Source organism: Epinephelus fuscoguttatus, linkage group LG4 (genome assembly GCF_011397635.1).
Source record: "Epinephelus fuscoguttatus linkage group LG4, E.fuscoguttatus.final_Chr_v1".
In the NCBI taxonomy this organism is placed as follows: Eukaryota; Metazoa; Chordata; class Actinopteri; order Perciformes; family Serranidae; genus Epinephelus; species Epinephelus fuscoguttatus.
The window spans coordinates 40420211-40445184 of NC_064755.1; the positions used below are offsets into that span (position 1 = coordinate 40420211).

A 24974-nucleotide genomic window follows, 5' to 3' on the forward strand; every position below is an offset into this window, starting at 1 on the left:
AAGAGCCTGCTCTCTGGCCAACACGCATCCCATGGGCCCCTGTGCAACCACACTGCCTGCACTGTCTATATTTGCATCCCTGGCTTCCATGTTGTTCTGTCATCTTTATGGTAAAGGTGCAATGTAATTGGTTGTTGCATTTATCCGCTGTTCAAAAGCTCAGAAAATTTAACCTCGTTCTAAAAACAGTTATCACTTTTTCGCTGCAGCAAAAAGGCGGCAGTAGCTTAGTCCATAGGGACTTGGGTTGGGAACCGGAGGGTTGCCCGTTCAAGTCTCCATCCGGACCAAATATGGAGCATGGACTGGAGGCTGGAGAGGTGCCAGTTCACTGACATCTCTCCACTTTGTGCGTGTATAGGTCCTGTTTGTGCATGTGTGTGTATTTCAGATCTGTGTGTTAATGACAACAGAGTGAAAAAAAATTTGTTTTGATAAAGTATATAAAATTAAAAATTAAAAAAACCTGGTGTGTAAAAACCATAAGAGCTGAAATACCCTGATTTATCCTTTAAAGCTGACTCAATGAAGCTCTTTGTAAATAATAATAACTGGGTGTTCCTCTCGCCACCTTCAGGACAAACCTCTTGTCCTTTCACCCCACTGCTGATGATTTTCATCCATCCAAGGATTTGTTTTCTGGTGTGTTTGGTCACTTTGACTCTGTTGAGTTGTTCAGATCAGCCTCAGGCGTGTCGATGAGTCCAAACCTGCTTCCCATCCAGGTTCCTGTTGGTGTTCGTAGTGAAGCGGCGAGGCAGCAGAGGCTTCTGGGTAGTTCACAGAGAAGCATTCAAAACAGCAGCATTAATGGGCTTTCAGCGTTGCTTCCTGGACGTTTTTTTTTTTTTTTTTTTTTTAATCAATAAAGGATGGATTTCGCCTGCAGTTTGATACAACTATCAGAGAAGCTCGTTCCCCTGGCTGCTTCGTCTCTGTAGAGGTCTCTCTCATATTGCTCTCCCCCTGCTGAGGCTGCGGGACGACTCATGTTCAGAGACGCCGCTTCTGTTTGAATGGCGTGCACACAAAGAAAACGGCTGCTTTGACTTGTGTCTATATTTAGCCGCACTCTTACCTAATAGATTGGGGATTTCAGAGGCTATAAATGGATAGTTGGGATGTTTGATCTTTTGGAGTGTGACAGTGGAGTCATCGTTTGGATGCTCATCTCAGGACTCAAGCTTCCAGCCACTGATTGATTAATTAGGAGGTCATTTTCTTTTTTTTTCAGGCTAATGGGCTTTGTTGTTCCAGATTTACAGCATCTCAGTGAGCAGAAGTTCAATCCTGCTGGCTTACAGAGGATCTTGTGTCTGTGGTGGCCTGCACAGTTTTTAACTGGGCTTGAAAATGACTGGAGGATATTTTTGAGGCATTTCGTTGGAAGAGATGAATATAGTTTGTAATGACAGTGTGGTTTATTTATTACCTGGGTCCAGCAGCACTCTGAAGGCACAGTAGAGCACATGTTTGGTAGTTTCCCAAACCGATAATCCAACATTCACACCCACTTCATGCAATGATTGGTCGGCTGTAGAGGTGGTAAGAGTACTGGTGAGCGTCTGTACTCTATTACTCTGTACTAGTTTCTGCGGTGTGTCCTGAACCATTGGCCCCAGTCAGCTCTTGTCAGCTGCTTGTCTGCTGATTCAGTGTGTTGAATCAGCAGTTGAGCCTGTCAGTACATGAAATCACTCTGATTGGCTGAATATTGAACAGCATATCGCCACAGGTCAGGCGCCAGTGAGTAAACAACGACCTGAATGAAGCAGCTCTCACAATAAAAACCTGACTTCAGCTCCATCATCAACCCTCTGTGTTCTTCTCCCATACGAGTGTAAAAGCACTCGTTTGTTACGTTTAATGCTTTTAAACTTTTAATCTATGTAAAGGAACTTTACATGTGTAATAATAGACTTACTTTCTGTCCAGAGTGACGTTCAGCAGTTACGAGCCGTCACGTGTTTTTAAAATCCATCGAGAAGAGAAGTAATCCATCAGGGAAACACTTCAGAAACATTATAAAGTGATAGTTGTACGTTTTATCCACTTATTTCTCAAATACCTAAATAATTATTTACTGTTTTGGAAGCGGCGCTTGTTAGACGGTGGCAGCCATGTTGATTCTCTCGTCCAATCACAAATTGTGTTATTAGATGGTGAAACGCGTGTAAACAGCTGAACCAATGACCGTTGCGAAATAGTGGAAGCGATCCTCAGAGAGTAAATAATGACCAAGATAGTTATCTGTAGTTTACCGAACTAACTAAAAAGACTAGTTTTTAGCTCAATTATTATTTTATATTAATTTTGATGTGTTTATCTAAAACCCGCAATCTGACCCGCATGTTATTTTTTCCACCCAGATCCGAACCCGGGAATTTTTTTATTTATTTATTTTTTTAAAACACCTGCAAATCAGCTGTTCTTGCGGGTACCTGTCGGGTACACGACCCAGTGCAGGACTCTGGTTTGCAGTAAAATATAGCCGACAGCTGGAATCAGGTGATGTGAACACTGAGCTCTGAACTCAGGACCGCTTTACTCCTTCTGGTGTTTTCCTCTAACAATTAAAGACCAGTTTAAATTACTGAGATCACTTTGCTAGGAAGCACGAACGAACTCTGGTGCGGTTCGCAGTCACATGACACACTGTTTGGGTTAAACATGAGCATGTTCCAGTCCTGGAGGATTATTAATGTGCACCTCCTCCTGTACTGCCTTAATATGCACATTCAGCACATCCAATGCATCAAAACATTGTTTTCTAGTTGGAGCCGCGCCTCGTTTTCAAACTGTATGCTTTGACTAAAATGAACAATGACAGCAATATAGTCCACGATGAGCAGCGCTAAAATCAACCTGCGTAGTTGTCCCTCCATTGTGACATTAGAAAGTGTCACATTTATCTTGCAAGTGTACTCTTCTTCAACGTTTGCTTTACTTCCTGGATTTTTCCCACATGGAAATTCTGACCAATCAGGAGCAGCTTTCTCACACAAGGCATTTGATCTGGTCCTCTTGTAAATGCCGCCGTGAGAACACGAACCAACTCTAGGCAATTATACAACTTTGGAACAAAATAAGTCCCTGATTCAGACCAAAGGAGTCGACTCTAGGTCTGGAAGCAGCCTAACATGTTACTGCAGCCCTGGTGAGCTGTGCAGAAGTGAGAAAGTAAGCTGAGTTTGTCTCTCTGCCTCTTTTTTCTTTTATAACACTATTTGTGGCACTTTTCATGTAAACAACCCACAGACTCACTTTAAAAACAGTTATTGGTCCGCCTGAGGACTCTCTTCCAGCCCTGCATCACACTCAGCCAGCTGCAGCCATTTCCACCTGCCAGTTACTCATTTATAACCACCGTCTCCTGTCATTGGTCGGCTGGAGCTTCCCAGTATAAACCCTCCACTGAGGAATAATTTAGAGTGAAGCACTCTCCTTGGAGCCTGAATGTCATCAGGTTGAGTGCCATCAGTGTGGAGGCTGCGGTGGAGACGGACCAGCTGAGGAAAGTGCTGCCAGTCGGCCTGCTGAAAATTGTCTGAGTCAGATCTGTGCTTTTAAAAAGCTTTCATGTCCAGACGCGTGTTTACACTGTGCTGCATCGCTGAAACATCCACAGCTGAATGCACTCGTAAAAGCTCTACTTCAGACCTAAATACATCTATAAAAGAAGCTATTATTCTCAAAGGAAGAGCTTTCTGACTCACTTAGAGCCGTCACATTTTTTATTTGACTTTATTTTTTTAAAGATCTAAAAGACGAGTTGCGGTTGAAACTTTAAAGTGGAGTTATTTGTCCCGATAATGGCTCCAATTGTTCAGCAGACGCCTGCTGTGCACGGCGATGACATTTGGCCGAGCAGTAATGAGCAGAGCTAACGGAGCAGCGCCGTGCGGCAGGACGGCAGCGCTCACAACAGCCCGGTCTTAATTTTCCTCTAATCTTCCTCCCTCACCTTGGCTCCCAGCTCTAATCACTGCACTAGGAGGAAGCCAGCGTTTAAATGAAGCAGCTTACTGGGTGATTAGGAAAAGGTAAATTATTCATTACAGAATGTGCAATCATAGAGCAGCCTTTGGTGGAGGGTGAGGGAATTGTGAGCCCGCTCTCCCAGAGCGAGACCACACCCCTCCCTACGCCATTGACGGCAGCCACGAGGAACCTGAGAGATGAAAGGAGCCACAGAGAGGTTAGAGAGCCGTGGCAAATCCACAGGTAGTAAACTACAGGCCTGAAAGCAGCTCGTTAGCTGCAGTTTGTGAACTCTTCCTCCTCACATCAGGATTTTCTCTTGCGCTGTTAATGATGCAAGGCCAGACGAACTCAAATGTTCAGACTTCTCTGTGGTATTTCAGGCTGAAAACTCTCAGAGACTCGATTGATCCCAGCAGCTCGCTGCCGGGAGTTTTCAGTTCACTTTTTTAAAGTTGTGGTCAGAACCTCTGCGGGTGGTCACTTCATATGCAGGCAGGGTCACGGAAGGTTTCTGAGGGCGATTTCTTTATGGAGAAGAATTTTTCTGACCTGTGGCTATTTTCCATGAGAGGTCACTGAAGTGTGAAAGCTGCTGTCAGAGTCAGGTGTGGTCCAGAAAAGTCTCTGATTCTCCCAGAACTCCAGTTTGGTGTTTGCATCCAGTGGAGCTCTCATTCCCCCAGAGTCTAAACCAGGTGTGAGATCCAAAGGCTGACTGGATAAAACTGGAACATCCTTCTTCAGGCTGCACATTAGCAGGAGTCCTTTGGACACATTTGTGTTGCTTCTTTTATGCCTGTTTTAGTTTACGCATAATGAGGAGGCGTTTTTCCTTTTGTTTGGAACTCGCATCCTGACAGGAAGTTGGGCGAACCCAGCCCAGTCACCAGAGGGAAACGATGGCATTGTGCCTTTCTGCAAACCAGGACTACATTACAATCGTACCATCCTTCTGACATTTTGGGTTTTAAGCAGGAGGTGTCACAAAAGTTACCACAGGGATAACTAGCTTGTGGCGGCCAAGTGTTCATGGTAATGCCGTTTTTTGATCCTTGGTCCTATCATTGTGAAGCAAAATACACCAAGCGTCGGATTTTTCGCTCACTAATAGAGAATGTGAGCTGAGTTTAGACTGTTGTGTCACACCATCTTCTGTGTGAGATCTTGGCAAAATGGCTGCCAAGTTGCAGTCCACTTTTAAAGATCAACAAACAACAAAACCGGTTGTTTTTCAGCGAGTCATCGTTGTGTTTCCAGCGGCTTTTTAGGCACCAAACATGGGTATTTTGTAGAGACCTGATGCTGTTTTTTGATTGGAGATAAGTGACACAAAAAGCGGTTGTTTTGCTGTGTTCATAGCTAAGATATTGTTCCCGAAAACAAGTATCTTCAGCCAAAACATTTTTTTTTTTCAAATTTTATATACTTTATTAATCCCCGAGGGGAAATTCAATTTTTCACTCTGTTGTCAATTACACACACGTCCGAACACACATATGCACAAACTGGACCTATACATGCACTAAGTGGAGAGATGTCAGAGTGGGCTGCCCATGACAGGTGCTCCGAGTGGTTGGGGGGTTCGGTGCCTTGCTCAGGGGCACCCCGGCAGTGCCCAGGAGGTGAACTGGCACCTCTCCAACTACCAGTCCACGCTCCATATTTTGGTCCGGACAGGGACTTGAACAGGCGACCCTCCGGTTCCCAACCCAAGTCCCTATGGACTGAGCTACTGCCGCCCATGTCCTTTTTCTAACCATAACTAAGTTTTTTTTGTCCCTAAACCTCATCTAACCTAAACCTAAAGTTTTAACGTATCCACTACATAATAGTATACAAATGTAATGTATTCGTGGTTTGCAGAAATGCCAACAAACTTTCTGGCGATTGGTTTGGCGAACGGGAACTGCCCATTGTTCCGACCATATTAAACCCATTGTTCCGAAGTCCGTTCTGAAATCATCATGATGCCCTGTGGTTAAGGTCTGGTTAGGTTTAGGCACAAAAACCACTTGGTTAGGGTCAGGAAAAGATCATGGTGTGGGTTAAAATGAAAAAGAAAGTGACAAACACATAAGCTGTGAGCCTGCTCCGCCTCAAGCCTTTCCCAGCTGACCCAGAGCCGGTCACGGCGCGCCATCAAGGCAGAAATACGCCCGCCGGGAGCCGTTCAGCACCGCGGACTGTCAAACTAATGGGAATGGGCTGTCGAACCCATGACATGGACCCTTGGCGAACGAACTCGTTTGACACGTAGATTTGGGAGGTGTGCACTTCAGGTCCTCTGTGGCCTATCAGTGCCAATAACCCTGTTCTCAGCGTAGTTCTGACTCAAGTTACCATGGAAACTCAAACCTCCAGACCAGCCTAGTCCTAGTCTGGCTTTTCAGATTTTGCTTCATCTTTTTTCAAAGAACTTTGTTTTTTTTTTTCCAAGAAAACGTTATCTGCTTGATGTTTTTGCTGTGAAATAAACTACCTGTCAGGTGTCACAGTCTGATACTTGTTTATTCCTTGTTGTGGGTGGCAATGGCTTGGGAGAAAGTGCGGGTCGTCTACTAATCTGAAGGCTGGCAGTTCGATCCCCAACTCCTCCAGTCCGCATGTCAAAGTATCCTTGGGCAAGAAACTAAACCCAAAAGCTGTCCATACCACTGCAGGATAGGAACCCTGTTGAAACTTTTGGAGCTGTGTGACTCCTAATCATCGAACACCAAGTGGGCTGCAGCGGAAGGTCAGTTTTTCCCCTCATTTTTGGTAGTGACCTTGGGTCCCAATATGGGACGGCCTTTCTGGCATTTGCCAGATTGCCAGTCTGAGTCTACCGTGAGAAATAATTCAAAACATAGGCCTACCTAGCCTTAAGAAACTACCACAAGTTGAATTTTAAGAAAAATCGAGGTCAGTAAAAGAAATGGGGAGTTGTGCTCTTGAGTAAAGCACTGAATCTGCAGGAGTGTGTTACAGCTGCTCAGTGTCCCTCAGTGGAGGACTGACTGTATCTGGCAGCTTCCACTGTGACTCTGTGTATCTGTACGAGTGTGAAACAGAATGTCCTGAGTCAGTGTTTCCTGGAAAAGATTAAAAAAGTAACAGCCACCACAGAGCCGAAGAGAACAAAAAAATAAGTCATTAATCAGCCTGAATGGTTCCTGCATCTCTCTCCTGGAAATAACCTTGTCTTGTAAGTGACTGTGATCTGCTTCAGTTTATCAGCAGAGGTTAAGTGAACACTCGCCTTCTGCGACTCTTCATCATCAAACAATAATAAAAGCTCAAAAAAGCTCCGCACTCCAAGATCACCCAAAGTCAGCCATGTTGTTTTAGCCTAATGGGCCGGTGAGCGCGAGAATAATTACTTAAAGCCCAGGAGGTTCTGCATGAGGAAAGCTAGATAAATGTGAGGCCGTTTCTAGTTTTATTTACCCCGAGCAGCGAGCCGCAGGCCTGGCCTAAATTCCAAATGTTTGTAATGGGGTAATAATTCATGAGAAAAATAGTTCTGCTCTTTCGCCGAGTTTATTTTACCCGCTAACGTGTAGCAGAGAAATGGGACATTTTAAAAGTGGAAGTGTTGTAATGAGAGGTATTAGTTCACTTCAGTCTGGATCGTTAGGCTGTTTTCATGGATTATTAGCAGAAAATGAAATGGAGGAAGAGTGGCGGGCAAACACTAGTAATGCAATCACATATAACGACTACAGATATGATTCTGCTGGGACTAAACGTGCAGTCAGAGCTCGTTAAGCTCGACGGCTGGGCTTGTTTTTGCTGGTTTTGTTGTACTTGTGCTTGTTCTTCAGCCTTTGATGAGTCCCTGATATTCCTCTTTTGCAACATCGACTCAAATCAAAAGGCAGTCAGTCGCTGCCTCACCCGCACCGCCTTTGTTTTACCCCTCAAACGTACCACAGCATCTCCGAGAGAGTGATTCTGCAGCAGGCGAGGTGTTTTTCGCTATCGAGTAGCCGACGAGGCTCTTCCTCCTCTCGCATTGCTGGTAGACGGGTAAAGCTGATCCAGTACCTCAGGGCCTGAATCCTGCTGCCACAAAGAGCCTATTGAGTCAGCTCATTAATTCACAACCTTAAAGGCAGCGACTGATAGTAGAAAATATTCCAGCATGTGTGAAACTGCTTCCTCGCAGTATATCTTGGTGGGCCGTTTCATAACTCTGCATGGAAGCTGTCACTTTGAATTAGGATGTTTTTAATTGCACGTGTTCACTGAACCAATCACTCCCCTGCCAGACATGATAGGAAACTGAGTGACTTGTGAAACATGAAGTTATATGTGAAGCTTAGGAATGGGTGGATGAAGCACAGATATCATCATTCAGTTGCAAACCATATCTGTCTGCAGCCTGGATTTAGATAATGGATTACTCTCATTGGTTTAAGAACTCAAATCTGTTACTTAAAGGGATAGTTTGGATCTTTTGAAGTGGGGTTTGTATGAGGTGCTTACCCATAGTCAGTGTATTACTTGCAGTTGATGTCAGTCAGCATGCCCCCAGTTTGAGGAGCTGGACTGCTGTGATTGGGGGCAGCAACAAAACGCAATGTAGCCACCTAAAAAGATAAATATCACTTTAAGTGTACGCTTTATTGAGGATCTTTTCACCACTTTACCTTGCGGCCAGACAGCCTTTGTAGACAGGGAACTGGAGCTGTTATCTATGTTCTCTTAATTGACAAAACCAGAAGTTCAACTTTGGTGTTTTAAAGATTTAGTCTGGATTCACTGATCATAGCAATCCCGCACATTTCGTCACCAAACTGACTTTGACTTAGACACAATGACAATGACAATGGGTCAGTTCTGATACTAACCTTTACGGGTATGGGTGAATGCGGGTTTTCAAAAATGGACCTGTGCAGGACCTTGTATAAAAGACCCAGTGTGTAGGATTTAGCACAGAACAGACAAACCAAACACGGCTCTAGATAGGACCGTCTGCTTTTTTGCATCAGCCACCACAGTTAAAAGCTGCTCTGTGAGGAGAGCATCGGAAAATACTGATTTTTTTATTTTATGATACTGCTTTATTTAGTATTGTTATTGGTTCTAATCGCATGATCCCAGTAAAAGCCTCTTGAACGACTTGATCTTAAGTTATTAGAGAAAAATGTGAGCACTCATGAGCATGTGCTAGGATCGTAGCCCGCCTCTGACATGCCAAACAGTGTCAGGGAACACTCAATTTCATCGTGAAACTGATTTATTCAGTGTAATTACCAGTTTAAATCACTTGCTCTGTTTGTTTTTGAGAGGAAGAGACCTCTGTGGATAATTAGCTCACAGTAAAAACCTCCTGAACAATACACACTGAAGGACTTCTAACAAGGAGTTTCAGCTGGTTGCAATCTGCAGTCATCACCATAAAATGCCACTAAATCCTACCAAATCTTACACACTGGACCATCAAACATGCATAGTTAGTGGTAATGTAAGTGTAGCATAAATCACAAACTCAGAGCAGTGCTGCTTAATTCTGTGTGGAATAAGTTGCCATTGATTTTTAATGAAGTACACACAAAATGTAACTAGTTTTGCTATTTTCACCTGCTTCTGCAATTTAATGGCAAAAACAAATGCCTACAAATATCGCGACATGCATTAGGATTTTTAGGAACGAAGCATTTTAGGGTGCAAAATACTCCCCAAAAAGATCGCAAAAATCAGAGAGGGACTGAATAAGGAAAGAAGGAACAAGGCAAAGAAAACAAAGGGAGAAGGTCAAGGGAAGAGGAGTATAGTAAGGAGGAAGGCAGGGCACAAGACTGGATGGACAGCAGGGAAGGGAAAATAAAGATTTTAGTAATATTTTTAGTTATTATCTCATACTGAATGAAGGGCTGCAGCCAAGAAAATACTGAGGTCATGAGTTCGTGTCCCACCAACAGCCCTAAATGACTAAATAAACAGGTAATCAACCTAAAAATATCCACCGTGTCCCCTAAATACAGACGACATGACCTCAGTCTCTTCAGTGGTACCCACAGTGAGCAGTAACTGCAGCAGTAAGACAGATGTGGAGTACAAGTACACTACTTGCCTTTCAAATGAGCGAGAGGAAAAGGATATAATCCCAGATGAAGCATCAGAACCTCAAACTGCACTTGAGTTACCTTCCTTAAATAAATCAGTGCTGTTCCTCCTCTGTTGAGGGAAATGACTAATCATCCTGTGAGTGATGGTCAGAAACGGCTGCTTAATTCTCTCAGTCTCGCCACATGTATCATCTTTCAGTCGCAGAGTAGATCGTAACTCTTCTCGGTGTTAACGAGCAGGCGTGTTTCTGTGAGGAAAATCATCAGTGAGTTAATCATGTCTGCAGCGGAGCGACGCCCACCTCTGATTGGCTGTTGCTGAAGGACGCCGTGATTCAACACAAACACCCACAATATGACACACACAATCTTTATTAACATCATCTATTCTGTTTAGCAGCATCTCATTTACTGCATGTCGCTCCGTGATGAATGGCGGTGTGCGGTGGGGATATTACCGACTTCCTGCAGGAAAAAAAAGTGAGAATATCCGCAAAATTAATGAGTTTTTAATTTTGGTGTCTGTTGGGTTGGTCACAGCGATGAGAGATGCGAAGTACTGGCAAAGAAGATGACAAGAAAAAGGTGCTGGACCACCTTGTGGTTCCACATGTGACCCTGTGGAAACTGCTGGGAAGTTACTTTGATCATTTACAGTCTTTGAAAAGTTGTGTTGTTCTTAACACTGGTGTTGATGCAACTTTATTACCAGTGATAGCCATTAGAGATGCACCGATCCAGCTTTTTCAGTTTTGATACTGATCCCGATGCTGTGGCTTTGAGTATCAGCCAATACCCAATACCAATCTGATACCACGGTTGACCTAAAAAGCTTTACACGTAGAACAGAAAAGACTAGAGGCATCAGGCATTACACAATTCTTTCCTAAGATAAAATGAAACAAGATGAAACAGATTAATCTACATCTACATCTTGTAACTCTTGAGACAAGTGTTTGCTCACTTTCTCGTACATTTCCGACAGTGCGGTCCCAGAAAAAATATTTGCGCGACAGCAAATTGTACCGTGGCTCCAGGTGATCCAGAAAACATCGGAAGCCCACGTTTTCAACAACTGTCATTGGTTGTCCATCGAAAACAATGTACTCCAGCACTACACACACAGCTTTTGATCTATTGCTGGGGAAATTCTCTCTTCCTTGCAGCACATCTGCTAACGTTAACTGTTGTGTAGTATTATCACCTGCTCCTTTCGACCTGCTCAACTGCTGGAACTCTTAGTGCTCCGTTTGGTGATGATTTTGTAGATGCTTTATGAAATTGGCAGCATTATACTTGGCGGTACTACCACCACCCCTAGCAACATTCACTTTGCAGACATTACAAACTGCCGTCAGGCTAGTTGAAGTGTTCAGTATGAAATAGCTCTACACAGCAGATTCTCTCCTTTGCTCCATGACGTATGACGTGCACGCGTCGCAATAGATTTAAAAGGCAAGGATCGCTACAGGTATAGGTTGCATTTTCCCAATCCATCTATTTTGATGATATCAGGGCCGATATTCGATCCAGATATCGGATTGGTGCGTCCCTAATAGCCATGTCCAGAGGTGTTGTTTTCAGGTTGTCTGTCAGTCAATCCCGCGATATCTAAAGAACGCCCAAGAGGAGTCTCTTCAAGTTCGGCACAAATGTCCACTTAGTCTCAGTGATGAACTGATTAGATTTTGTTGGTCAGAGGTCAAGGTGATTGTGACCTTGCATCCATTTCATTTCCATGAATGCAATATCTCAAGAACAGTTTGAAGGAATTCCCTAAATGTGGCACCAACGTCCACTTGGACATGAGGATGGACTGATTATTGTTTGGTGGTCAAAGGGCACTGTGACCTCACAAAACACGTTTTTGGCCATAACATAAGAATTCATATCCTAACTATGACAAAATTTGACACAAATGTCTAACTGAATATGATGAAGTGGTGACATTTTATATCGAAAAGGTCAAAGGTCAGCCTCAATGTGAAATCATATCATAATGTTCTGCAAACACTTTTCTGGCCTTTATCCAACGTCATATCTCAGGAACAGAAGGGGAGACATTTGGTCAGATACTGAATTGGTGACTCTAATCTTGAAACTGTGCTGATTGTATAGATCTTCTGTGCTGTCGGGTTGAAGATGAGTGTGACGCATCCATGTTTTATGTACATATTTAAAGCATAGTCTTCTGTCATGGCCACATGTGAGTCTGGACAGACACGGATGTAAACATCAACTTGACTGGTTTGTGGAGGCGTACAACTGCGAGGCGGTAACTCAAGTTATACTCAAGTCACAGGGTTGTTGGTGGGTTCGTCCTCATCTTCGGTTCAGACTGAAAAACCTTCACTATCATGTAATTTGGTTTCCTAACAGAACCACTGGTACGGCTGTTAAGTTTCTGATAGTGGTGATGTTGCTCTGCCTGTTATTACCTTCTCCAAAGAGGTGATATATTCAGTCCAGTTTGTTTGTTTGTCAGCAGGATCACAGAAAAACAACTGCCCTGATTTTTTTTGAAACGCGGACACACTAATTATTTTTCACTTTAGTTAACATTTTGAGATAGGGTATTTGTCCGTGGAGGAATAAATGCCATACATCTTAAAATCCATTAGAGGGTAGTAAAGTTCATCAGTGACAAAATGTAGCCTGTTGTACAAATACGTTTACTCCATATCACAATCCACATTCACTGGTACCAGTAATCCTCTGCGACACTTCATACAGAGAGCAGTTGTTATGGAGCACTCTTTCCAATAGATTTAGGAATATGTCTGGACATATGTTGTGGTTGCGCTTGCTGATTTGCATATCACAGAAGGCTGGACTCTTGGCCTTAGCAGAGTGTTCAACTCTCTGAGTGCCCGTCTTGTTCTGTCTGTTTCAAGCTCTTCTAGCAAGTTGGATCACCATTTGATTTGCTGAGGATGTTCATGATCACATCATGATGATTTCTGCTTCTACTGTAACTTCAAAACTTTCACTTTTACACAACAAACATGACGATCGACTGTGCAGATTGTTATTAAGTTGAGCTTTGGATGAGAAACACATTCAGACCAGTATTTAACATTTTGTGTCACGTTCAGTTAATCTAATTCAATAATCTATTTTTAAAAGCAGTAACTATTCAGAATATGACCAATTTAATTGTAATAGTCACGGAATAAAGTCACTCATAGTCATTCATTCATTTTCCATAACCACTTATCCTGTTGGGGGTCACAGCAGGGCTGGAGCCTATCCCAGCTGACACTGGGTGAGAGGCAGGGTTCACCCTGGACAGGTCACCAGACTATCACAGGGCTGACACATAGAGACAGACAACCATTCACACCTACGGACAATTTAGAGTCACCAACTGAACTGTTACTTTTTTTCTGTACACCCTCCAACACCATCCGCAGATGATTAATCATAAAATTTCCTATGACCTGCTGACTTCTTAGAACATCATCACCTTCAGACCACAAAACTTTCCACCCAAGACAATTTAAGATAATCTAATTGCCAGATTGCAGCGGAATTTACAGAGCTCATTCGTGTTTCTCAGACAATTAACCATTGTGATTTTAATAAGCCTGTGACCTTTACCTGGGACACACTTTACAGGATCAGTCCCATCGCTAGTAAACCTCTAAGAGAAGATTAATTATCATTTTGTTGATTTCCCCATGTAGTTCTTTTGGTGTACAGTGACCTTTGTAGTCCTGAGGGGGGCGCTAGAGTGAGATTTGTGCTGTTAGCGTAATGGGTTTGTGTGAAGTCCTGACAAGGCAGATCTGAGTCCTGGTTTCAATTTCGCTGTTTGGATTTAATTTAACCTGCCAGTTGGTTTGGAAGCTGCGTGGAAAACTATTCCTGTTCAAGACATTCCCTCTGGATCTGCCACAACATATTGTGTGTGTGCGCCCTCAGCAGTGAGCAATTACTCACTTGGAGGAGCCTCTTTTTTTCCCTTTTAGTTGTGTATTGGCTTTTATTTTTATTTTTTGACAGAGTTTAAAATGGAATGAGATCTTTTTATTTTGTTTTGCTGTGAGGATTACACGTTGACATATCATTCGCTCAGCGGGGGGTGAACTGGCGTTGAACCCAGCCGCACAGGTGAGGAAGGAAAGGAAAATGAAAAGCCTCTAAAACGACCTGTCATCTCCTTTATATAATCCTTCCTTTCTCATGCAGCTGCTCTCCTAAAGACCCAGACTACTCCTCGCCGTACAGTACTGAAGCAGCAGACTCTCTAATGAACCCAGGGCCGGGTTATCTCGTACAGGAGAGCTCAGCACATCAGTAACATCTGCACTGGGAGGCTGTCGTCCTCTGTCCTGTTTGGGACTGAAACTACTTTGTCCTGGTTTTGTGGTCCATTTGTCTCCTTCCCCCTACCCTCGCGGCTCGATGCGAGGCGCTTAACAAACGAGCCCAATAGTTGCTGAGCTGTTCCTGCGACGGCGGTGGTGTCTCTCCAGGGTCACACGGGGAAGAGGATGACTTGGGCGCCACGTTCTTGCTGACCTATTCACTACCTGCCTCTAATGGGTCATATTTTAGCTCCTGTGGCGGTGACAAATGGCTGCGCTCTAAAAGCCCTGTCCAAGGTGCTGAAACTCGGTTGATCTATGACTGAGTCCCGCTGATAAATGCCTCCCATCAGTTTGCGCGTGACGCCGATTCATCACCTCACTGAGGTTTGTGTTGGGAATCCATATTGGATTTTTAATGAAAGAGAATATAATGCAATTCAAAGTCAATGGGTTTGCCAATGTCCTCGCTCTTTACACACACACCCATTAAGGTACATACACACACGCCTACACACACACAAAAACAAACAGTTTGAGATTGCAATGCATTTCCCTAACAGTGTTAGAGCGCCTGCCTTGAAGGGCAGCTGCTGCATTTCAAAGACCACAGTTTGTCTTTGTGGCAACAGACATATTTTAAAAAACATGCCGTGTGTCCAAATTTAACGAGGAAAGATTGTAGTTATAAGACACCACACAGGTTTAATGAAAAATGTATTTGTTCATAAAATTGTTTACATTATAGTCGGTTTAATTATACACTAGACTAACAATTTTTTTTCTTCTGCCGTTATAAACTATCTTCGCTTGGCACCGTTTAATGTAACACAGCAAAGAAAATGCTTTTTGCAGACATCAAAGCCGTCTCAACAAAGTATTTAAGACAGAATAGTTCCTGTGCTGTGCTTTACTCTGGTTGCACTGCATGAATGACCAGTAGCCATGTAGATTATAGTCAAGATATCTGCCTGATTAAGCTCGTTATAATGACACAAGTTTGAAATACAAAATAGTCTCTGCTTTTAGCCATTTATGTAAATGTGTATGAATTTTCCTCCGATGCCGCCCAGCTGAGTTCCAGTGCAAAATGTCCCATCAAAAGTCTTGAAAAGAGGGCACATAAATTACACTTTCCAGTGTCCATCACTCTTCATCTTCGCTTAATCCCAAAGTGCTTTTACACACAAGGACGTTCCTTACATTGAGTCGTCCGGTAAGTCTATTACAGTGGCCGTCACCTTGACCCCAGACACACCAAACTCCAGGAAAGAAGGGGAGGAGGAATGAGTGCCGGGAATCAGCAGCGTTTCAGCAGGATCTGCTATCAGTTTCCTGTAAAACACTTGGCTGTACAGGGACGTATAGATGACGGAGCAAGCCACGGCAACCACGATAAAAGACACAGCACAGGTAGCCATCACCAGACTGTCCCAGTTCTCAGTTTTCCCCCGCAGGACGGGTGCCTCCTTCGTGGTCACGTTGACACAGTCCTTGCTGTCTCCAGGCTGTGCTGCAGTGACCTCAACACAAACCTGGTAGCAAGTGGAAGGCTTCAGCTGTTTGATGTGGTACTCTTTGACATCAGCAGGAAGCCTGGCTGTGAATGGCATCAAGACGCTGCTGCCATCGGCTAAAATGGACCAATTTAGTTGTGATACCAAACCACCAGTGCTCTCCCAGGAAACCCTTACAGAATGAGACTGGACCGACGTGATATATACATGTAAAGGTTGATTCAAATGCTGGGAAATGTATCCGTCCACCACAATCATCACTGACTTCAGGTCTGCCCCAACAAGGTTGTGGGCGATGCAGGTGTACGAGCCTGCTTCCTCCTCTGTGGCATCGTAGAGGTCAAAGGTTCCCTCAGGGTGCATGTAGTACTTATCAGACACACTCCCGGGTAGGACCCTGTCACCTGATGGCGTCACCCAGAAGATCTCAGGCTCTGGTTCTCCGAACGCCCGGCAGTGCAGCGACACAGAGCTCCCTTTACCAACCTCGACCCGATCCGGGAGGCTCCCAGGTGAGATCAGAGGAAGGCAGATCTCCGTCATCTCCCTGAAATGCACCTGTCGCACATGCTGGCCTTGGTACTCTGGAGGCTCCACGCAGAACAGGGAGTCGGGCTCCATGAACCGAACAGTGGTCCTGTTCATGTTGACCCAGCGGATGACGCAGTCGCAGCGGATGGGGTTGCTGTGCAGACTGACTTCTCGCAGGTTGGGCAGGGACTCCACAGTGCTGCGGTGGAGCGCGCTCAGAGCGTTGCTGTTCAGCATTAGAGTCTCCAGCCGCGGGAGCTTGTGGAACGCCCTGGGGTGGATGTAGGACAGCTTGGGGTTGTTGGTGGCCTCGATTTTTGTCAGCTCTGGCAGGTTGTTGAGGGCGAAACTGTCGATGGACACAAGCTCAGGCATGCTGTTGATGCCAAGCTCCTTGAGATGCATCATGTCCATGAAGTCGCCTCTCTGGATCCTTTCAATGGGGTTCTTATTCAAATCCAGAAACTTCAAGTTCTGGACTCTCATCAGCGCTGCTCGGGGGACTCGACTGAACAAGTTGTCAAAAAATGAGATGCTCTCCAAGTTTTCAAGGCCAACCAGAGCATTGTCAGGCATTTCAGTCAAATTCATCTTGGCAAGCACGAGACTGCGGAGGTTTGCCAGGGGTTTGAAGTTCATGTCTGACAGCTCAAGGATGGGGTTTTCTCCCAGCATCAATATCTCCAGGCTGGGCAGATGCTGGAACCACAGGCTGTTTACGCCTGTCAGTCGATTGGAATTGAGATGGAGCCTCAGCAGCCTGCTCAGGCCCTGAAAGGCTCCGGGGCTGATGGAGAAAATCAGGTTGTGGTTGATGTAGAACTCCTGGAGGTTGGGCAGAGAAGCGAGGCAGCTGTCAGATAGCTCCTGAATCCAGTTCTCCTCCATGTGGAGTGACAGCAGCCGGGGCAGAGACCCCAGACAAACATCGCTCACAGAGGAAATGTTATTCTGAGACAAGTCGATTTCAGTGATGTTGGCCAAGTAATCCAAAGTTTTCTCCACATTAACGATGTTGTTTGTCTGCAGCAGCAGTACCTGTGTTTCTGAGGGGAGTCTCTCCGGCAGCACTGAGAGGCCCAAGTCATTACAGTCCACGGTGGCAGCCTCTGTGTAAATAGAGCTGGGTGAGAACCAGGGTCGTATCTCACATCGACACAATGCAGGGCAATGAGCGGCCCCCTCAGAGGCCAGAACAAAGGCAGCCAGAGACAGCTCAGCCAGCAAACAAGCCACAACTGCTGTCTCCTTCATCTTGGCCCCGTATTCCCCTCAGCCTGTAATTGGCCCTTATGGAGTCAGCTGTTAGCACTGTTAACTTTACAAATAAAAGCTCATTTGTTACTGCAGCAAGACAGAGTGGATTTCTGCTGACGCCCGGTCCCCGAAGCTTTGGCCCTGTTGTCTTCCAGCTCTTGGCAAAGAGAGGCAACCTTTCAGTTCGGTCCGTGCCAGGTTGTCATGCACGCTGTGATATGTCAAGGTCGATGTATCCTTCAGGGAGCGGCGCTGTGCAGCAGAGGGGCGGTTGAAGAATGCTGTGGTTCCGTCTGGAAACGAATCACTCTGCCTTCCATCATTATTATCCTCCGTCGCTGTCACCGGTGTCAGTTTCCATCTGGGGAGACAGGAGAGAAAAAAGGCCAATATAACACTGTGTCGTTGAAATATGAAGGCATATTGACATTTAGGAATATTGAGACTTATTAAGCCTTTTCAGCCTCATTTGGTTTTATTGCTTTCCACGCACCATCGGAATTGTAAGTTATGATTAACTTGACCTTATGTATATTCTCTGGCAGGTTTGAAACCAAAAATGGTACTTTCAAGTCTCTTTGTGTAGCTGAAGGGCGAAATAACGTACTGATGTATTTGATTGCTTTGCTTCAGTCAGAGCAGTAAAAAAAGATGGAGCTCTGAGATGATGCTCAAAGGTCTGTTGATTCAAGAGGCAAAACACTGCATGTCCCTATTCTTTCCCCCGCGCTGTAATTAACAGAGCTTCACCACCATCCCCGAATCTCTCCTCTGTTGTGAACAATGCACCTGTGCACACTTATCAAATCACCCACGCAAAACAACAAGCCGACAGTTTGCTACAGCCGGTAGATACACACAATCTCGAGGAGTCGTAGATCCACCAAAAATATCTGCGGAACGAGCTCGCCGCCGGTCCTGTGCTGCGACTTCTCGGCTGCTTTTTGCATAATTCATGAGGCACTGAATCAATGTTGTTGGTACAGGTGACAGGTCTACAGCGGGCTTTGCCTATGTCGACTGCACATATTGATGTTTTGATTAATTTGTGACCTTGAGTGCAGAAGCCACAGCCGAGTGTACGACAGTAGATGAAGCTGTCGGTAAAGTGTGGAGCAGCCGGCTGCTGATGAGGACGAGCTATGACACTTCATGCATATATTAGCTTGTTTATGGCACTCTGTGTGGACGGGTTTGCAAAACTGAAAGAGTTACTCTCCCACTTTATTCCCCTCTCTCTCCCCTGCTCAAAGTACATACAGTACTTTTACTAAAGTCAGTGTACTTCATGACAGTTTTTCCCAACATTTTCCTACCAGTACTTTTACTAATATATATTTTTCTTATTTTGTCTTCTTGACAAATCCCACACATTTGACACTTTGCTATTTCCATCAGCAGGATGGTGTATGTGGGATTGAGTCAAAATAAACTACAGTGTGTGTGATCATGGTAAGGAAGGAACATGTCACCCTGTGCAGCAGTGACTACAGTTACATGCACAAAATATTCTGGTTTTTGCCCTTAACATGAAAAAGACAATGTTTCTAGTGAGCTGTTTGCATGACTGATGACAATGAATATTCCACTAATATTACTGTTTGCATGCAGCCGTGCATTCTACGATTTACATGCCCTCACATGTGGTTTATCACGTCAAAAATATTTTTAAAAAAAAGTACGGCTGGAGGCGCTTGTGCAGTTTTGCATCAAAATAGTATTTTTTCAAAGTTTCCAGTCAGTGAACTTTTGGACAGTACAGCCTCTCTCTTTCATTTCTTCAACCATCTTCTTAAAAAGATCAGTGTTGTGATATTTGTGTGTAACCAAAATCCTGCTGACAGCCAAGTCTTTCATGATGTTTAACAGTAGGTGTGTACAGTATGTCTCTCTGAGCAGAAATGTGAGCTTTTCTCTGCTCAGCCCTGCGAACTGTTGGTTTGTGGACACCATATCCATGACAACGCACAGAGCCGACTGTGAACAGATTTGAGGCCGTGTGTCGCAAACTGCTGTAAAAACCCAAATTAAGATGCATATTTCAAATGGGCTATAAACATGTCCAAAGAAGGCTCCTAAAACCTGAACACTACGAGCGTATGTTTCAATTGGAAAATGTTTAACTTGAAATATCCAAACAGATGCTGTTTATATGACCCACATCAAATTCAGAATATTGTCGTATTTAGAATAATAGTGGACCAGGGCCACATCAGTGATGTGTTTGAATAGATTTTGGACAACAGTGGAGCTCTATGGCACAGAAGAAGAGGATATATCAGGCTGTAGATGCACCAATAATACTGGATGTACTGGTCCTTCTCTCGATGGTGGCTGAATTGATGAAGCCCTTTATTTATTTCTCTTAAGAAGTAGGACCACAGTGGAAAAATACTCCATATAACCCATTAAGTCGAATTAAATACATATTAAATACATTTGAATTCTATGTGATTATTCTGTAGTTAGCCCCAAAGTAAATCTTAGGATCAGAGAAACTCTTCTGAACAAAAACAACCAAAATGGGTTGTTTGTTTTTGCTGACAGGGACATCTGTATGTCAGGAGCACAGGTAGAGGTTGTTAAAGTGCAGCAAAACCTCAGAGGTCGACAATCAATGTTGGTTTCTGTTAACAGTCATTCCCTAAACCCAATTAAAGTTTGTTGTGAACCTAACCAAACCTTAAAGAGTAGCTTAGCTAGAGAACCTTAAAGGTATTTTTCAACCTGGACCTTATTTCCATTTCTTTTACTCTAAGTGACGAATGAGAATATTTTTTTAATCAGCCCGGTACTGCAGCGAAACAGACTGCAGTGGAACCACTCCGGACATGTTCCCTCCATCAATGTACGTCCACTAAAAGGCTCAGATTGTTATTCTCAGTGTCTGACAACATTATGGGAAGGATCCCTACAGAGACAGACCTTTTGTTCAAGAGTGAGATCCTTTTTGTTTCACCAGAAGCAACCTCAAAATCACCATCGCCAAACTCCATTTAAATAAAGGGTCATTTTAGTGTGTATAGAGCCAGCATATGTTCACATCTAACTGGGTGAATTAAGAGTTTATTTCAGTCAAATGAGAGCCAGTGATTGTTGGAACAGTGGAAAGGCAAACCACGGTGGTTTTTGTGAGGGTTTTTTTTTTTGTTTCTGTTGACTTTGAATGAAGTGTGTTTTACGATGATAAAATTACTGTGTATTTAAATGGAGTTTGGTGGGTTTGGCGATGGTGAATTTGTGGCTGTTTCCTGATAGACAAAAAGGATCTTACTCTGTATGGACCCTTTCCATAATGTTGTTGTCAGACACTTACAGTAACAATCTGAGCCTGTCAGTGGCAAAACAAACACTTAATATGTACATTAAAGATTAACATTATGCCCCAAGTGCAGCCTGTTTTGCACTCGCTCAGTACTGGGCCACTTTCATAACTGTCGTCTCCATTTGTCACTTAAACACAGAAACATGGGAAAATAAGGTCCAGGTTGAAAAAAAATGAAGTTACCCTTTAACGTGGCAGATCAGAGGGTCATTAGTGTGTAATGGCTTTGAAAGGAACTGACAGACATCTTGTTGATTGAGGTGTCAGCTCCGAAAAGACTCATTTGAGTCAATTTCAATCAGTTCGGAGGACTTGTCATCAGGAAATTGTGCTCACATAAGTTTTAAATTGTGGTTTCACTCAAAACCTTTTCACTCTAACTTCTACGACACTGAATGCAAGATTTGTGTTGGAGCGTTTTTCATGTGGGAATTACAAGTTTTTCTTTTGTCATGAACACTTCCAACACGTCTCCCTCTCCATCTCTCTCTCCACAACCATCTGTGTGAAACACCACACACAGTTGCATCCAAGCTGCTCCGTGACAAGAACGTTAGAACAAAGTAATCTGCCGTTACAGCACACAACTCTTCATTTAGTCAATATATAATTAGGAGATATTGGATAGTTGTTTTTCTTTTCTTCCCCTTGACGGTTGTGTGTTATCATCCTAACATGGCTCCATCTGCAATCATTCCTTGGTCGTTTTTGTTTTGCTCTTATGCAACTCATTAAAAGCCTCGCAGGCATCCGTGTCCATCGCCCAGAGAGGAGGAAGCTGCCGCACTGTCTGGATCTAACGTTATACTATTATGTAATTGCTTCTCCACAGAGATGGAAACAACACGTTTATGTACAGTATTTAGGCAACAACAAAAACAACTTATATGCTAATGAAGCGAGCGTGGCTTGAATGTTAAATGGAGTGTTTAATAGTGGATGTTTTCTCTTTTGGTTGGAAAGCGTGCTCTCAGGAGACGCTGCTGTACGCTAATTTAATTTCTCCTGTTTATTTCCGCCATGCTCGCACACTCATTTCCCTCTTATTACTTAACAGTAAGAGCCTGCTGTGACTTCCCTCGTTCCCCCCTCCGTGCACACACACACATGCAGTTGCATAAAATGGAGATAGAGTGGTGGCTGACTTTCATGATGCCATGAATATGGAGTTATGGGTACATGTTGGCGAATGCGGTGATTCTCGGCCCACTTCTCCAGGTTTTAAATGTTGTTGTTTTTTAACACGAAAGGCAATTTCATGTAAATGAGATCCAGATTCTGATCTAAATTTTAGGATAACAGCATCTCCTTGCAGACCGCAGTGACAAATGTAACGTAACTGGCAGCAGTGATTCGGAGGTAGAACAGCAGGAGGAGCAATATGTCCTGAAGGCAGCGGTTGAAAGACGTCAGTCTGGTGTTCAGTTTAACTTGTTTCATTCCTGCAGCTACCATTGACACTCAGGGCCTGTCCTTCATTTTGGGGTCGTTGTTGGTTTAACTCTACAATTAAAAGTTAACCCTTTATAGAGTTAAACAAGTTGTATCAATATTACATCCACATTTATGTCGTTCCCTCCTCTTGTGGACCTTGTTGCCCTCCTGTCGTGCAGATGGCAAATACACACACCAACTACTTACACTCCATTTGAGACTATTTCCAATCCTGCTCCTGGTGAAAAATATTACACCAAACTCCCTTTTAGAAATACGACATATTAACAATTCCTTACATGTCCACAAAAACACAAAACTCTAGCAACCCTTTATAACAGGTGTCACATGTCAACAGCTTTCTTGTCAATGGGGATCAGTATAATCCATAAAGATAAACTGCATTTGATAACAACTTTACATTTTGGATTTTGTTGCCTTAATTTGCTGCCAGCCTCTGTTTATTAGCTGCACGTTTTTAGTGGGAGGAGACTGTGGGAATAAGATATCTCACTAAAATAAGCACTGGTTGTTGGATCAGGCTCACACCAATTAAACACCAACTCTTTCTAACTCCACTAGTTTCTCCTCCTTTTTCACAGTCTGAGAGAACCAAGACTGTCTTGTGCCTCTCCTGAGTGCCCTCCATGTTTACTGTCTACCCGGTTTACTGCTTCCTGTTTGGTGCTGAAGAGAGCACAGCTATTGGTTGTTGACAGTGTTAAGGACATCAGACTTTACTATTTGCATGAGCCAGGACTAAAAACTTATGATAATAGCAAACATGTTTGATTTTCTCTGAATGTCAAGATGTGAAAAAGACTAACTTAAGTCAGCTCGGACTGAGTTTTATGACCACCTTACACCGAACGATCGAGATCACAGTGCGCACCAACTGAGGTAAAACTCTTGCGATTTTATACCGACATCGGAAATTTGTCTGCGACCATGTAATCACTTGAAGTAGTTTGGTGGTAGGCCGGCGTTAGTTGTTGTACGTTTACGTACTACTATCTGATGCAATCTGAAGCATGATTATTGCTTTGCTTTAGGCACCATCAGTGGTGGAATTGAAGTACATTCACTCAAGTGCATGTAGTAAAGTACAGTTTTTGCATTCCTGTACAGTTCTTTACTTTAGTATTTCCATTTTAAGTTTCTGTACTCTGCAGTTACAACTGTAGTTACCAGTTACTTTTTTACATTCATGATATGTTGATACAGTGGAGTCTACCCAGAGAGTACAAACTACAACATTAAAATTAGAGATGTTTCGAAATCATTTTTTCTTTCCCATAAAAATTTGGATACCTGAACTTGAGCATATCAGCTGATAGACAGTACATTACCGTACCGTTACATTAAAGAAAGAAAGAAATGAATAAATTATGATACGATTGAATTAGATTGGATACGATATGATACGATTATGAATAACAGTTTGCATATTATCCATTCATGTATTACACCAGCAAACAGCAGAGCACCATAAGCAAAGCACAGCATCTTGGCTGGCACAGCTGGACACTACTAACCCTGTATGGATGTGAAATGATTGCTCTCATTGTTGTACAGCATGGCTCAGGTTAAACCCTCTGTAAAATATGATCAAATACATGCAGAGAATGAACACCGTAGAAATTGCCAAATTGTTAACGTTACACTATCTACTGGATTTTGATTCTTCTTCACTGCTCTAAAACAGTAGATTCCAGTGGCGGCACAGTTCAACATGCTGGGTAGGCTGCTTGTTACAGAAGAAGAAGAAGAATTTATCTCCAGGAAAACTGCCGTTTTATCCCAGTGTGAAACTACTTTAAAGTTTGTTAACAAATTACGCGGTATCAGATCAGTGTATAGCTCCTCATTTAGCATTTTAGACAGTATGTGGAGCATTTCTAATACAGGTATCAGAAAAACTGTAGTTTGAACGTTCTTATGTATATTTGTAGTGATAAAAAGAATAATGTAATGTTTTATAATAACATGGCACTGTGACAGGAGCCATTCTGCATGATGAGTTATTTTATTTTTATACTTAACGTACTTTTGGCTGCTAATACTTTGGTACTCTTACTTAGGTGACTTTTTGAATGCAAACTTTTACTTGTAACAGAGTTTTTCTAATCAACACATTCTCACTCCGACCTCGTCACATGTCCACGTTTGGTCACAGACTTTCCACGTCCAGATATGACCTGCAAGGTACCCTGGGTGTGTTGGTTGTTGAGGTTCTGGGACGCCATGTGAACTTCAGCGTATTACATGCATTGTCTTTTTTCAAAATACACTTCTGTTTGCACAGGAAATGATCAGCTTGCATACAGTCTCTTTCAAAATAAATGCACTACCTGGTTGGGTTTAGGAAAAAAAACAGGGTTTGGCTTTACAATCTTATAGGAAGCAAACACCAGCCTCCTGGAGAAAGTCAGTGGTTGTTGGACCCATCTTGCTTGCTGCCCACCCTACTCAGACTTTCGCTACCTCAGCTTTAATTCATGTCCTGCCCTTTTTCCCCCTGATGCTGCTTGGCGCCGTTAAACTCATGCAGACATGAAAGGAC

At 43.5% G+C, this 24974-nt stretch overlaps 2 protein-coding genes across 2 annotated transcripts in view; one reads left to right on the forward strand and one right to left on the reverse strand.

Moving 5' to 3' along the window:
- Positions 1-24974, forward strand: part of immp2l (inner mitochondrial membrane peptidase subunit 2) — a 253688-nt gene that overhangs the window by 173367 nt on the left and 55347 nt on the right. The window lies entirely within an intron of this gene.
- Positions 15101-24974, reverse strand: part of lrrn3a (leucine rich repeat neuronal 3a) — a 32572-nt gene continuing 22698 nt past the window's right edge. Inside the window, exon 2 of the mRNA XM_049575273.1 lies at positions 15101-18013. Within this exon, the coding sequence (XP_049431230.1) occupies positions 15547-17649 (2103 nt within the window). The 5' untranslated portion in view covers positions 17650-18013 and the 3' untranslated portion in view covers positions 15101-15546. The remainder of the gene's footprint in view (positions 18014-24974) is intronic.